Raw genomic sequence first — 16,841 nt, 5'->3', positions numbered from 1 at the left:
TGTCGGGGTCACATGACTTGTGTAAGTACCAGCCGCACCGCCGGGGTGGACCACGCCCGCCTGCACGTACCTTCTCCAGCTCTCTCAGGCTGGCCGTGAAGTTGCTGGCTTCGGACCTGCGGAGCGCACAGAGCATGGTGGGCGGGGCCTGTCTTGCGGCGGGCGGAGCGTCGGCCTGCGATGGATTTGAATGCGGAAGTGCTCGCAGGAAGGCGTCTAGAGGAGGGCGGGACCAGAGAGGACAACAACATTTAACGTCCTCCTGCGGCTTTAAGACCGCGGAACACACCCCGCCCGACCCCACCCGGCGCCTCGCCGCGTCGCGTCTTACCGTTGAGGCTGACGCTGTGCTGCATGGTGGCGTGGGAGGGAGGGGCGGGAGGGGGGAGTGGCAGGGGGAGGGACTGCAGGGACGCCCCCATGACACTCACCAGGGACGCACCTGGCTGAGGACCCCATATGTCATCTGGAGCAAGGACAGCAAGGATGCCAGGGAGGAGGGAGTGAGCAAGGAGAGCAAGGTTGCCAGGAAGGAGGGAGTGAGCAAGGACAGCAAGGATGCGAAGAAGGAGGGAGTGAGCAAGGACAGCAAGGATGCCAGGGAGGTGGGAGTGAGCAAGGACAGCAAGGTTGCCAGGAAGGAGGGAGTGAGCAAGGACAGCAAGGATGCGAAGAAGGAGGGAGTGAGCAAGGACAGCAAGGATGCCAGAGAGGAGGGAGTGAGCAAGGACAGCAAGGATACGAGGAAGGAGGGAGTGAGCAAGGACAGCAAGGATGCCAGAGAGGAGGGAGTGAGCAATGACAGCAAGGATGCGAAGAAGGAGGGAGTGAGCAAGGACAGCAAGGTTGCCAGGAAGGTGGGAGTGAGGAAGGACAGCAAGGATGCGAAGAAGGAGGGAGTGAGCAAGGACAGCAAGGATGCCAGAGTGGAGGGAGTGAGCAATGACAGCAAGGATGCGAGGAAGGAGGGAGTGAGCAAGGACAGCAAGGATGCCAGGGAGGAGGGAGTGAGCAAGGACAGCAAGGATGTGAGGAGGGAGGGAGGGAGGGAGGGAGCAATGACAGCAAGGATGCGAGGAAGGAGGGAGTGAGCAAGGACAGCAAGGATGCCAGGAAGGTGGGAGTGAGCAAGGAGAGCAAGGTTGCCAGGAAGGTGGGAGTGAGGAAGGACAGCAAGGATGCGAAGAAGGAGGGATTGAGCAAGGACAGCAAGGATGCCAGGAAGGTGGGAGTGAGCAAGGAGAGCAAGGTTGCCAGGAAGGAGGGAGTGAGCAAGGACAGCAAGGATGCGAGGAAGGAGGGAGTGAGCAAGGACAGCAAGGATGCCAGGGAGGAGGGAGTGAGCAAGGACAGCAAGGATGCGAGGAAGGAGGGAGTGAGCAAGGACAGCAAGGATGCCAGGGAGGAGGGAGTGAGCAAGGACAGCAAGGATGTGAGGAAGGAGGGAGTGAGCAAGGACAGCAAGGATGCCAGGAAGGTGGGAGTGAGCAAGGAGAGCAAGGTTGCCAGGAAGGTGGGAGTGAGGAAGGACAGCAAGGATGCGAAGAAGGAGGGATTGAGCAAGGAGAGCAAGGTTGCCAGGAAGGAGGGAGTGAGCAAGGACAGCAAGGATGCGAAGAAGGAGGGATTGAGCAAGGAGAGCAAGGTTGCCAGGAAGGTGGGAGTGAGGAAGGACAGCAAGGATGCGAAGAAGGAGGGAATGAGCAAGGAGAGCAAGGTTGCCAGGAAGGAGGGAGTGAGCAAGGACAGCAAGGATGCGAAGAAGGAGGGATTGAGCAAGGAGAGCAAGGTTGCCAGGAAGGTGGGAGTGAGGAAGGACAGCAAGGATGCGAAGAAGGAGGGAATGAGCAAGGAGAGCAAGGTTGCCAGGAAGGAGGGAGTGAGCAAGGACAGCAAGGATGCGAAGAAGGAGGGATTGAGCAAGGACAGCAAGGATGCCAGGAAGGTGGGAGTGAGCAATGAGAGCAAGGTTGCCAGGAAGGAGGGAGTGAGCAAGGACAGCAAGGATGCCAGGGAGGAGGGAGTGAGCAAGGACAGCAAGGATGTGAGGAAGGAGGGAGTGAGCAAGGACAGCAAGGATGCGAGGAAGGTGGGAGTGAGCAAGGAGAGCAAGGTTGCCAGGAAGGTGGGAGTGAGGAAGGACAGCAAGGATGCGAAGAAGGAGGGATTGAGCAAGGACAGCAAGGATGCCAGGAAGGTGGGAGTGAGCAAGGAGAGCAAGGATGCCAGTGAGGAGGGAGTGAGCAAGGACAGCAAGGATGCCAGGGAGGAGGGAGTGAGCAAGGACAGCAAGGATGCCAGGGAGGAGGGAGTGAGCAAGGACAGCAAGGATGCCAGGGAGGAGGGAGTGAGCAAGGACAGCAAGGATGCCAGTGAGGAGGGAGTGAGCAAGGACAGCAAGGATGCCAGGAAGGAGGGAGTGAGCAAGGACAGCAAGGATGCCAGAGAGGAGGGAGTGAGCAATGACAGCAAGGATGCGAGGAAGGAGGGAGTGAGCAAGGACAGCAAGGTTGCCAGGAAGGTGGGAGTGAGCAAGGACAGCAAGGATGCGAAGAAGGAGGGAGTGAGCAAGGACAGCAAGGATGCCAGAGTGGAGGGAGTGAGCAATGACAGCAAGGATGCGAGGAAGGAGGGAGTGAGAAAGGACAGCAAGGATGCCAGGGAGGAGGGAGTGAGCAAGGACAGCAAGGATGTGAGGAGGGAGGGAGGGAGGGAGGGAGGGAGCAATGACAGCAAGGATGCGAGGAAGGTGGGAGTGAGCAAGGAGAGCAAGGTTGCCAGGAAGGTGGGAGTGAGGAAGGACAGCAAGGATGCGAAGAAGGAGGGATTGAGCAAGGACAGCAAGGATGCCAGGAAGGTGGGAGTGAGCAAGGACAGCAAGGTTGCCAGGAAGGTGGGAGTGAGCAAGGACAGCAAGGATGCGAAGAAGGAGGGAGTGAGCAAGGACAGCAAGGTTGCCAGGAAGGTGGGAGTGAGCAAGGACAGCAAGGATGCGAAGAAGGAGGGAGTGAGCAAGGACAGCAAGGATGCCAGAGTGGAGGGAGTGAGCAATGACAGCAAGGATGCGAGGAAGGAGGGAGTGAGCAAGGACAGCAAGGATGCCAGGAAGGTGGGAGTGAGCAAGGAGAGCAAGGTTGCCAGGAAGGAGGGAGTGAGCAAGGACAGCAAGGATGCGAAAAAGGAGGGAGTGAGCAATGAGAGCAAGGTTGCCAGGAAGGAGGGAGTGAGCAAGGAAAGCGAAGATGCGAGGAAGTAGGGAGGCAATGAGGAAGGACAGCAAGGATGCAAGGAAGGAGGGAGTGATCAAGGACAGCAAGGATGGAAGGAGGGGGTGAGGAAGGACAGCAAGGATGGAAGGAAGGAAGGAGGGAGTGAGGAAGGACAGCAAGGACGCGAGGAAAGAAGGAGGAAGTGGGGAAGGACAGCAAGGATGCAAAGAAGGTGGTAGTGAGCAAGTACAGCAAGGATGCAAGGGAGGAGTGAGTGAGCAATGACAGCAAGGATGCCAGAGAGGAGGGAGTGGGCAATGACAGCAAGGATGCCAGGAAGGAGGGAGTGAGCAAGGAGAGCAGGGATGCCAGGAAGGAGGGAGTGAGCAAGGAAAGCGAAGATGCGAGGAAGTAGGGAGGAAATGAGGAAGGACAGCAAGGATGCGAGGAAGGAGGGAGTGATCAAGGACAGAAAAGATTGGAAGGAAGGAAGGAGGGAGTGAGGAAGGACAGCAAGGACGCGAGGAAAGAAGGAGGAAGTGGGGAAGGACAGCAAGGATGCAAAGAAGGTGGTAGTGAGCAAGTGCAGCAAGGATGCAAGGGAGGAGGGAGTGAGCAAGGACAGCAAGAAAGCAAGGAACGAGGGAGTGATCAAGGACAGCAAGGATGCAAGGAAGGAAGGAGGAAGTAGGGAAGGACAGCAAGGATGGAAGGAGGGAGTGAGCAAGGACAGCAAGGATGTGAGGAAGAAGGGAGTGATCAAGGACAGCAAGGATGTGAGGAAGGAAGGAGAGAGCATGGACGGCAAGGACGCGAGGGAGGAAGTGGGGAAGGATAGCAAGAATGCGAAGAAGGAGGTAGTGAGAAAGGACAGCAAGGATGCAAGGAATGAGGGAGTGAGCAAAGACAGGAAAAAGACAAAGAAGGAGGGAGGGAGCAAGGACAGCAAAGTTGTGAAATAGGAGGGAGTGAGCAAGGACAGCAAGGATGTGAGGAGGGAAGGAGGAAGTGAGCAAGGACAGCAAGGATGTGAGGAGGGAAGGAGGGAGTGAGCAAGGACAGCAAGGATGTGAGGAGGGAAGGAGGGAGTGAGCAAGGACAGCGAGGATGTGAGGAGGGAAGGAGGGAGTGAGCAAGGACAGCGAGGATGTGAGGAGGGAAGGAGGGAGTGAGCAAGGACAGCAAGGATGTGAGGAGGGAAGGAGGGAGTGAGCAAGGACAGCAAGGATGTGAGGAGGGAAGGAGGGAGTGAGCAAGGACAGCGAGGATGTGAGGAGGGAAGGAGGGAGTGAGCAAGGACAGCGAGGATGTGAGGAGGGAAGGAGGGAGTGAGCAAGGACAGCGAGGATGTGAGGAGGGAAGGAGGGAGTGAGCAAGGACAGCAAGGATGTGAGGAGGGAAGGAGGGAGTGAGCAAGGACAGCAAGGATGTGAGGAGGGAAGGAGGGAGTGAGCAAGGACAGCAAGGATGTGAGGAGGGAAGGAGGGAGTGAGCAAGGACAGCAAGGATGTGAGGAGGGAAGGAGGGAGTGAGCAAGGACAGCAAGGATGTGAGGAGGGAAGGAGGGAGTGAGCAAGGACAGCGAGGATGTGAGGAGGGAAGGAGGGAGTGAGCAAGGACAGCAAGGATGTGAGGAGGGAAGGAGGGAGTGAGCAAGGATGTGAGGAGGGAAGGAGGGAGTGAGCAAGGACACATATTAAAAGAGTGTGTTTCAAACGTCACACACTTTGTGTTTTATTGGAAAATCCTCATGAAAGTTTCTTGTACACAACATTGTGTCGCTAGAGGACGTTGTTGTTGTTGTTGTTGTTGTTGTGACAGACGTGCTGTCACGATGTTGTCCTGCACGATGTGTTTGCTTTTGAACACACTTCAAAGTCTTGGAATTGTTGACACAGTGGTTTAAAAACATAAGTGTGTACTTATTAGTCTTGTAAGTACACAACTGTTTACTTAAAAGTACATTCTGTATTACTCAACAACTTTGCACTTACTGGTCTTTTAGGTACAAAAGTGTGTACTTGTTAGTCTTAAGTACACTAATACTAAAATATACGCATTAGTCTTTTAAGTACAAACCCTGTTCCCATATGAGTTGGGAAATAATAAAAATTCTGGGTTACTCTTTTAAGTGAACAACTTTGTACTGCAGTACACTGAGTAGTTGTCATATTCTTATATCAGAATTCATTTGTACTTCTTGTGTTACGGAGGAGTCAGGAAAATCCAAGAAATATTGGTGATGATAAAGCAAGTAAATATTGCCATCGATATTTATTTAAGTGAAACAAATTTTACGATGTTAGGAAACAAATATTACGATGTTAGGAAATAAATATTACGATGTTAGGAAACAATTATTACGATGTAAGGAAATAAATATTACGATGTTAGAAAACAATTATTACAATGTTAGGAAACAATTAATACGATGTAAGGATACGATTATTACGATTTTAGGAAACAATTAATACGATGTAAGGAAGCAATTAATACAATGTAAGGAAACAATTATTACAATGTTAGGGAACATTTATTACAATGTTAGGAAACAAATATTCCGATGTTAGGAAACAATTAATACGATGTTAGGAAACAAATATTACAATGTTAGGAAAAAATGAATACGATGTAAGGAAACAATTAATACGATGTAAGGAAACGATTATTACAATGTTAGGAAACAAATATTGCTATGTTAGGACAATTATACCGATGTTAGGAAACAAATATTACGATATTAGGAAACAATTAATACGATGTTAGGAAACAAATATTACGATGTTTGGAAACAATTATTACAATGTTAGGAAACAACTATTACAATGTTAGGAAACAATTATTACGATGTTAGGAAACAATTATTAAAATGTTAGGAAACAATGAATACGATGTAAGGAAACGATTATTACGATGTAAGGAAACGATTATTACGATGTTAGGAAACAAATATTACAATGTTAGGAAACAATTAATACAATGTAAGGAAACGATTATTACGATGTTAGGAAACAATTATTACAATGTTAGGAAATAAATATTACGATGTTAGGAAACGATTATTACGATGTTAGGAAACAATTAATACAATGTAAGGAGGCAATTAATACGATGTAAGGAAACGATTATTACAATGTTAGGAAACATTTATTACAATGTTAGGAAACAATTAATACGATGTTAGGAAACAACTATTACAATGTTAGGAAAAAATTAATACGATGTAAGGAACAATTAATACGATGTAAGGAAACGATTATTACGATGTAAGGAAACAATTAATACAATGTAAGGAGGCAATTAATATGATGTAAGGAAACGATTATTACAATGTTAGGAAACATTTATTACAATGTTAGGAAACGAATATTCCGATGTTAGGAAACAATTAATACGACGTTAGGAAACAAATATTACAATGTTAGGAAACAATTAATACAATGTAAGGAAACGATTATTACGATGTTAGGAAACAAATATTACAATGTTAGGAAAAAATTAATACGATGTAAGGAACAATTAATACGATGTAAGGAAACGATTATTACAATGTTAGGAAACAAATATTACAATGTTAGGAAACAAATATTACGATGTTAGGAAACAAATATTACAATGTTAGGAAACAATTAATATGATGTTAGGAAACAAATATTACAATGTTTGGAAACAATTATTACAATGTTAGGAAACAATTATTACGATGTCAGGAAACAATTATTACGATGTTAGGAAACAATTATTGCAATGTTAGGAAACAATTAATACGATGTAAGGAAACGATTATTACGATGTTAGGAAACAATTAATACGATGTAAGGAAGCAATTATTACAATGTTAGGGAACATTTATTACAATGTTAGGAAACAAATATTCCGATGTTAGGAAACAATTAATACGATGTAAGGAAACGATTATTACAATGTTAGGAAACAAATATTACAATGTTAGGAAACAAATATTACGATGTTAGGAAACAAATATTACAATGTTAGGAAACAATTAATATGATGTTAGGAAACAAATATTACAATGTTTGGAAACAATTATTACAATGTTAGGAAACAATTATTACGATGTCAGGAAACAATTATTACGATGTTAGGAAACAATTATTGCAATGTTAGGAAACAATTAATACGATGTAAGGAAACGATTATTACGATGTTAGGAAACAATTAATACGATGTAAGGAAGCAATTATTACAATGTTAGGGAACATTTATTACAATGTTAGGAAACAAATATTCCGATGTTAGGAAACAATTAATACGATGTTAGGAAACAAATATTACAATGTTAGGAAAAAATGAATACGATGTAAGGAAACAATTAATACGATGTAAGGAAACGATTATTACAATGTTAGGAAACAAATATTGCAATGTTAGGACAATTATACCGATGTTAGGAAACAAATATTACGATATTAGGAAACAATTAATACGATGTTAGGAAACAAATATTACGATGTTTGGAAACAATTATTACAATGTTAGGAAACAACTATTACAATGTTAGGAAACAATTATTACGATGTTAGGAAACAATTATTAAAATGTTAGGAAACAATGAATACGATGTAAGGAAACGATTATTACGATGTAAGGAAACGATTATTACGATGTTAGGAAACAAATATTACAATGTTAGGAAACAATTAATACAATTTAAGGAAACGATTATTACGATGTTAGGAAACAATTATTACAATGTTAGGAAATAAATATTACGATGTTAGGAAACGATTATTACGATGTTAGGAAACAATTATTACGATGTTAGAAAACGATTATTACGATGTTAGGAAACAATTAATACAATGTAAGGAGGCAATTAATACGATGTAAGGAAACGATTATTACAATGTTAGGAAACATTTATTACAATGTTAGGAAACGAATATTCCGATGTTAGGAAACAATTAATACGACGTTAGGAAACAAATATTACAATGTTAGGAAACAATTATTACGACGTTAGGAAACAAATATTACAACGTTAGGAAACAAATATTACGATGTTAGGAAACAAATATCACGACGTTAGGAAACAAATATCACGACGTTAGGAAACAAATATTACGACGTTAGGAAACAAATATTACGACGTTAGGAAACAAATATTACGACGTTAGGAAACAAATATTACGATGTTAGGAAACAAATATTACGCAGTTAGGAAACAAATATTACGATGTTAGGAAACAATTATTACGATGTTAGGAAACAATTATTAAGATCTTAGGAAAGGAACCTTATGATGTTAGGAAACAAATATTCCGATGTTAGGAAACAATTATTACGATGTTAGGAAACAATTATTACAATGTTAGGAAACAAATACTACAATGTTAGGAAACAATTAATACAATGTAAGGAAACAATCATTACGATGTTAGGAAACAATTATTACGATGTTAGGAAACAACTATTACAATGTTAGGAAATAAATATTACGATGTTAGGAAACAATTATTACGATGTTAGGAAACAAATATTACAATGTTAGGAAACAATTATTACAATGTTAGGAAATAAATATTACGATGTTAGGAAACAATTATTAAGATCTTAGGAAAGAAACATTGCGATGTTAGGAAACACATATTACGATGTTAGGAAACAATTATTACGATGTTAGGAAACAATTATTAAGATCTTAGGAAAGAAACATTGCGATGTTAGGAAACACATATTATGATGTTAGGAAACAATTATTACGATGTTAGGAAACAATTATTACAATGTTAGGAAATAAATATTACGATGTTAGGAAACAATTATACGATGTTAGGAAACAAATATTACGATGTTAGGAAACAATTATTACAATGTTAGGAAATAAATATTACGATGTTAGGAAAAAATTATTAGGATGTTAGGAAACAAATATTACGATGTAAGGAAACAATTATTACGATGTTAGGAAAAAATTATTAGGATGTTAGGAAACAAATATTACGATGTTAGGAAACAATTATTACGATGTTAGTAAACAATTATTACGATGTTAGGAAACAAATATTACGATGTTAGGAAACAATTATTAAGATCTTAGGAAAGAAACATTACGACGTTAGGAAACAAATATTACGATGTTAGGAAACAAATATTACGACGTTAGGAAACAATTATTAAGATCTTAGGAAAGGAACCTTACGATGTTAGGAAACAAATATTCCGATGTTAGGAAACAAACATTCTGATGTTTGGAAACAACTTTTACGACGGCAGCAGAGACAGACAGGAAGTACCTAAAAGGCTGAGACTTCGACGAGGGGGAGGCGGCGGCGTGGGGGGGTGCGGCGTGTTTGTCCCTCGCCGCGAGATGTCCACGTCCACCAGAGAGACCGTCTCACCTGCAAAATAATATTTATGATGATTATTCGTGCTGGAACACTCTAAGGTGACTTGAAGGAAAAACAACAACACTAATTATTCATGACCTCCTCCAAGGCAGCTGCGTCTTCTTCTACACTTTCATGGAAACTGTCGCTCTTTTGGTGCAAGTCCGTGCGTTAGGGGGTCACTAAACACTAATATATCTTTCTATACAAATATTGATTGTTTGTTATTCCTTCTCTATGGATAATATCAATAAAAGGTATTATAATATCAATTTAATTTATTCATGGTAATATATTTTGATTTATATCATGAAATATTATTGATCCTACAATAATTAATTAGTTATTCATTAAATAGAAGTAATCTATATATGGCGACTTGTCCAGGGTGTACCCCGCCTTCCGCCCGAATGCAGCACCCCCCGTCACTCCAAAAGGGACAAACGGTAGAAAATGGATGAATGGATGGAAAATCTATATATTATAGTATATTGTACATATTACATCATCACACACCTGTGCAATGTTTGTGTCAGTTTTACACCTGTATTTGTTTGTATCATGTAATTAGAGTAATGTTACCCAGTTAGTTACTTAGTACGGAAACAGATGCAAAGATAGTGAAAACTGACAAGAGGGTTCACTCCTTTTCTTTCATGTGTTTATAGATAATCCAAAAATAATCTTTGAAGTCTTTAGATGTTTGACTGATTTGCAGCTTACATGCTAGCTAACACGTTAGCTGCATCACAACTGTTGCTGAAGGAGCCACATGAAGTGATTAGTGGTTATGGATCGAGTATCGGACAACTTATTGATTGTTTTCACGTACAAATTGTGGCCTTTTTTTGGTGGTCAGAGTCCTCTTACCAGTGAAGGAAGAGAAGGAGGCGGGGCAGAAGGCACTTTGGGCCCGCGTCAGTCTGGGCTGGTTCAGGCTGAAGGAAGCACAGGTGATGATATCAGTGATCAATATAGATGAGGATATCAGCGATTAATAAAGATGAAAATATCAGTGATCAATAAAAGGTGATGATATCAGTGATCAATATAGATGAAAATATCAGTGATCAATAAAAGGTGATGATATCAGTGATCAATATAGATGAGGATATCAGTGATCAATAAAAGGTGATGATATCAGTGATCAATATAGATGAGGATATCAGCGATTAATAAAGATGAAAATATCAGTGATCAATAAAAGGTGATGATATCAGTGATCAATATAGATGAAAATATCAGTGATCAATAAAAGGTGATGATATCAGTGATCAATATAGATGAGGATATCAGCGATTAATAAAGATGAAAATATCAGGGATCAATAAAAGGTGATGATATCAGTGATCAATATAGATGAAAATATCAGTGATCAATAAAAGGTGATGATATCAGTGATCAATATAGATGAGGATGTCAGCGATTAATAAAGATGAAAATATCAGTGATCAATAAAAGGTGATGATATCAGTGATCAATATAGATGAGGATATCAGCGATTAATAAAGATGAAAATATCAGTGATCAATAAAAGGTGATGATATCAGTGATCAATATAGATGAGAATATCAGTGATCAATAAAAGGTGATGATATCAGTGATCAATATAGATGAGGATATCAGCGATTAATAAAGATGAAAATATCAGTGATCAATAAAAGGTGATGATATCAGTGATCAATATAGATGAAAATATCAGTGATCAATAAAAGGTGATGATATCAGTGATCAATATAGATTAGGATGTCAGTGATTAATACAGATTATATCAGCGATTAATAAAGATGACGATATCAGTGATTAATAAAGATTATGATATCAGTGATTAATAAAGATGAGGATATCAGCGATTAATATACAGTAGGATATCAGCGATGAATAAAGATGGCGATATCAGTGATTAATAAAGATTATGATATCAGGGATTAATAAAGATGACAATATCAGTGATTAATAAAGATTATGATATCAGCGATTAATAAAGATTATGATATCAGCGATTAATAAAGATGATATCAGCGATTAACAAAGATGATAATATCAGCGATAAATAAAGATATCAGTGAGTAATAAAGACGATGATATCAGCTATTAATAAAGATGATATCAGCGATTAAGATGAGGTTATCAGCAATTAATAAAGATGATGATATCAGCGATAAATAAAGATGATGATATCAGCGATAAATAAATACGGTGATATCAGCAATTAATAAACATGATATCAGTGAGGAATTGATGATGATATCCGTGAATAATAAAGATGATGATATCAGTGAATAATAAAGATGACGATATCAGCGATTAATAAAGAACATATCAGCGAATAATAAAGATGATATCAGTGATTAATAAAGATGATGATATCAGTGATTAATTAAGATGACGATATCAGCGATTAATAAAGATGATGATATCAGTTAATAATAAAGATGACGATATCAGCGATTAATAAAGAACATATCAGCGATTGATAAAGATGATATCAGTTATTAATAAAGATGATATCAGTGATTAATAAAGATGATATCAGTGATTAATTAAGATGATGATATCAGTGAATAATAAAGATGATGATATCAGCGATTAATAAAGAACATATCAGCGATTAATAAAGATGATATCAGCGATTAATAAAGATGATGATATCAGTGAATAATAAAGATGATGATATCAGCGATTAATAAAGAACATATCAGCGATTAACAAAGATGATATCAGTGATTAATAAAGATGATATCAGTGATTAAGATGACGATATCAGCGATTAATAAAGATGATGATATCAGTGATTGAGATGAGGATATCAGCAGTTAATAAAGATGATGATATCAGCGATAAATAAAGATTATGATATCAGCAATTAATAAACATGATATCAGTGAGGAATTGATGATGATATCCGTGAATAATAAAGATGATGATATCAGTGAATAATAAAGATGACGATATCAGCGATTAATAAAGAACATATCAGCGATTAATAAAGATGGTATCAGTGATTAATAATGATGATGATATCAGTGATTAATTAAGATGACGATATCAGCGATTAATAAAGATGATGATATCAGTGAATAATAAAGATGACGATATCAGCGATTAATAAAGAACATATCAGCGATTGATAAAGATGATATCAGTGATTAATAAAGATGATATCAGTGATTAATTAAGATGATGATATCAGTGAATAATAAAGATGATGATATCAGCGATTAATAAAGAACATATCAGCGATTAATAAAGATGATATCAGCGATTAATAAAGATGATGATATCAGTGAATAATAAAGATGATGATATCAGCGATTAATAAAGAACATATCAGCGATTAACAAAGATGATATCAGTGATTAATAAAGATGATATCAGTGATTAAAAAAGATGATGATATCAGTGATTAATTAAGATGACGATATCAGCGATCAATAAAGATGATGATATCAGTGATTAATAAAGATGACGATATCAACATAGAAAAGAAAGAAAACAAAAGAAAATGATATCAGTGATAAATGAAGATGATGATATCAGTGATAAATAAAGATGATGATATCAGCGGTTAATAAAGATATCAGCGATTAATAAAGATGATGATATCAGTGAATAATAAAGATGATGATATCAGCGATTAATAAAGAACATATCAGCGATTAACAAAGATGATATCAGTGATTAATAAAGATGATATCAGTGATTAAGATGACGATATCAGCGATTAATAAAGATGATGATATCAGTGATTAAGATGAGGATATCAGCAATTAATAAAGATGATGATATCAGCGATAAATAAAGACTATGATATCAGCAATTAATAAACATGATATCAGTGAGGAATTGATGATGATATCCGTGAATAATAAAGATGATGATATCAGTGAATAATAAAGATGACGATATCAGCGATTAATAAAGAACATATCAGCGATTAATAAAGATGATATCAGTGATTAATGATGATGATATCAGTGATTAATTAAGATGACGATATCAGCGATTAATAAAGATGATGATATCAGTGAATAATAAAGATGACGATATCAGCGATTAATAAAGAACATATCAGCGATTAATAAAGATGATATCAGTGATTAATAAAGATGATGATATCAGTGATTAATTAAGATGACGATATCAGCGATCAATAAAGATGATGATATCAGTGATTAATAAAGATGACGATATCAACATAGAAAAGAAAGAAAACAAAAGAAAATGATATCAGTGATAAATGAAGATGATGATATCAGTGATAAATAAAGATGATATCAGCGGTTAATAAAGATATCAGCGATTAATAAAGATGATGATATCAGTGATTAATAAAGATGACGATATCAACAATTAATAAAGATATCAGCGATTAATAAAGATGATGATATCAGCGATTAATAATGATAATATCAGTGATTAATAAAGATGACAATATCACCAATTAAAGATTAATAATAATGATATCAGTGATTAATAAAGATGACAATATCAGCAATTAAAGATTAATAATAATGATATCAGTGATTAATAAAGATGACAATATCAGCGATTAAAGATGAATAATGATAATATCAGTGATTAACAAAGATGACAATATCAGCGATTAATAAAGATGATGATATCAGCGATTAATAAAGATGAAGATATCAGCGATTAATAAAGATGATATCAGCGATCAATAAAGATGATGATATCAGCGATTAATAAAGATGATGATATCAGCGATTAATAATGATAATATCAGTGATTAATAAAGATGACAATATCAGCAATTAAAGATTAATAATAATGATATCAGTGATTAATAAAGATGACAATATCAGCGATTAAAGATGAATAATGATATCAGTGATTAACAAAGATGACAATATCAGCGATTAATAAAGATGATGATATCAGCGATTAATAAAGATGAAGATATCAGCGATTAATAAAGATGATATCAGCGATCAATAAAGATGACAATATCAGCGATTAATAAAGATGATGATATCAGCGATTAATAAAGATGAAGATATCAGCGATTAATAAAGATGATATCAGCGATCAATAAAGATGATGATATCAGCGATTAATAAAGATGATGATAGCGATTAATAAAGATGACATCAGCGATCAAGAAAGATGACGATATCAGTGATCAATAATCATCTTCTAGGAGCACATAGATTCTGATGTATGGGCTGACAAACAGGAAGTGGATCACCTCACCTGTCCGAGTCCAGCACAGGTCCAGAAGTACTTTGCACGTCCAGCAGACTTCCAGCAGAGACCACCGAGGACGTCATGGAGGGTCTCTTGTCCAGAAGGTGCGTGGATCCGCTGCAGCTCTTAGTCCGGAACAATCTGCTGAGTCGGATCTTCAGCGAGCCCTTCTTGGACTTCCCCGGCACTTTCAGGGTCTTGTCGGCGCCTCCGGGGGTCCTGGGCACGCTGGCACACCTGTCGGGCCTCCTGCGAGGCGTGGACACCAGCTGGCCCCGGGCGGGACTGCCGGTCCACGGTGAGTTCCGTGTCGGCGTGTGCGAAAGCGGCACGGTCGCCCGGGGTTCTCCCGGGCTGACCCGGTGCTGCTGCGGGTCCAGGTGGGCTTCGGGCGGCCCGCCGACCTGGGCTTGTAAACAGGTGACCAGGTCTCTCTTCTCCTGCGCGTCCTCCAGACCCAAGCCGGCCACGTCCTCGCTCCCGAGTCCTTCCAGGACCAGCAGAGCGTCGCTGGTGACGGCGGGGTCGTCCGCGTGCTCGCCGGGCCCGTGTGCGCCCTGACACGCGCACTGGGGGAGCTCACCCGCTTTGAAGAGCATCTTCGGAACCCCCCCGACCCCCAGCTCCCCGAACCTGCGGGCCAGCTCCAGCACGGCGCCCTCCCGGTCCCGAGTGATGCCGGCCAGCGGGCCGGAGCCTCCCGACAAGAGGGGCCACTCGGGCCGGTGGCAGAGTTCCGCGGGCTCCGCGGACACCGGGACGGCGGCGTGCGTGGACCAGGTCCCGTCCAGCCGGTTCTGCTCCTGCTGGACCCGAGCGGGATCCAGCGTGTTGTTGTTGTTGGCAGTCAAGTGGGAGCAACCCGCACCCGAGCTCTGGTCCGCGGCCAAAGGATTCCTGTTCAGACGGTCCCCAGTCCGCATGAGATCCGAGAAGACGAGCAGCTGAGGCCGCAGTCCGGGAGCGAACTCGCAGCTCGGGGCCTCCGCGGGGCTCTGCGGCCGAGGCGGCGCGCACAGCGGGGCTCGGCCGCTGTCAGGTGCAGCAGGGCCGCCGCCGCCGCCGCTCGCCGGGGCTTTGTTCCGGCATCCGCCGGGATGCTCGAGGCCCGAGTCTCGGCCGAGGTCCAAGCTCGCCTTGCCGCCGCTGTGGGCCACCACGGCCCCGCTGTCCGCGTCCGGGCGGTCCTCCTCGGCCGCGGAGACCACACGCATGAGCACGAAGTCGGGCGACATTTCCTGCGCGTCGCTCGTCATTGTCGACGCTGACGATGGCGGCCACACCGATCCGAGGGCGACGTCACATAGCGACGGCCCGCAGACGCGAGCGAGGGCCGCGCGCCGTTAACGCGCACCGGAGACGAGACGGCGGGGAGACAAGATGTCGGCCGCGCGCATCCTCCGCGGGGTCGCCGCTGCAGCGAGCAGATGGGAGTCGGGACTCAGGCAGGCAGCTAGACTCGCGGTCACGGCCTCCCCCCTCCTCCAAGACCACCTTGGTCACGGCCTGGCCCCACCCGCCCGATGATGACGACGACGACGACAACGATGATGATGATGACGACACACTTAATTCTCACCTCCATTTTGCCTTCATTCACAAATCAGCACATTTTATTTTACTCATATTTCAAATAATGTTCCACGTCATTAAAGTCAGAATATTACACAAAATATAAAAGCCTATTGAATAAACGACATTTTAGTGCGGTTCCACAGTCACGTGAACAATATAATCCATATTTTGACGAATAAGAACAAGAATATCTTCTTTTATTACAGCGACACAAAGAAAAGGTTGTTGCATTCTACATGTGTCCAGCAGGTGGCAGCAAACATGACTTCATTTATAAACTAACATGGCATTGCAATCTACAATAACAATAGTTTAATTAAATAGCACGTGGATAGTAAATATATGAATAAAATAAGTAACAAACTAATAAAAAATGTAAATAGAAAAACAATATCTGCTATTAAACAAATATTTTTAAAAATATTAGTCAGTAGTCATTATTACAGCGTTAGCTTTATAATATATGTAGACTGGACTGTATTGTACTTTGAAAAAAAAC

General features: G+C 41.3%; 1 protein-coding gene across 2 annotated transcripts in view; it reads right to left on the bottom strand.

Moving 5' to 3' along the window:
* The window catches only part of socs7 (suppressor of cytokine signaling 7), a 28,796-nt gene extending 12,600 nt beyond the window's left edge, over positions 1–16,196 (bottom strand). Inside the window, exons 1-5 of one of the 2 annotated variants that reach the window (XM_061984344.2) lie at positions 14,774–16,196; positions 10,430–10,497; positions 9,467–9,571; positions 332–466; positions 71–216 (exon numbers count right to left, since the gene is read on the bottom strand). In XM_061984344.2, coding sequence (XP_061840328.1) covers positions 71–216; positions 332–466; positions 9,467–9,571; positions 10,430–10,497; positions 14,774–16,023 — 1,704 coding nt within the window. In that variant the 5' untranslated portion in view covers positions 16,024–16,196. The remainder of the gene's footprint in view (positions 1–70; positions 217–331; positions 467–9,466; positions 9,572–10,429; positions 10,498–14,773) is intronic. The other variant, XM_061984346.2, reaches the window with a different exon arrangement.
* Positions 16,197–16,841: the final 645 nt, after the last annotated feature.

The sequence above is a fragment of the Nerophis lumbriciformis genome, linkage group LG25 (assembly GCF_033978685.3).
Source record: "Nerophis lumbriciformis linkage group LG25, RoL_Nlum_v2.1, whole genome shotgun sequence".
NCBI classification, from domain to species: Eukaryota; Metazoa; Chordata; class Actinopteri; order Syngnathiformes; family Syngnathidae; genus Nerophis; species Nerophis lumbriciformis.
This window is presented reverse-complemented; position numbering and strand designations above follow the sequence as displayed.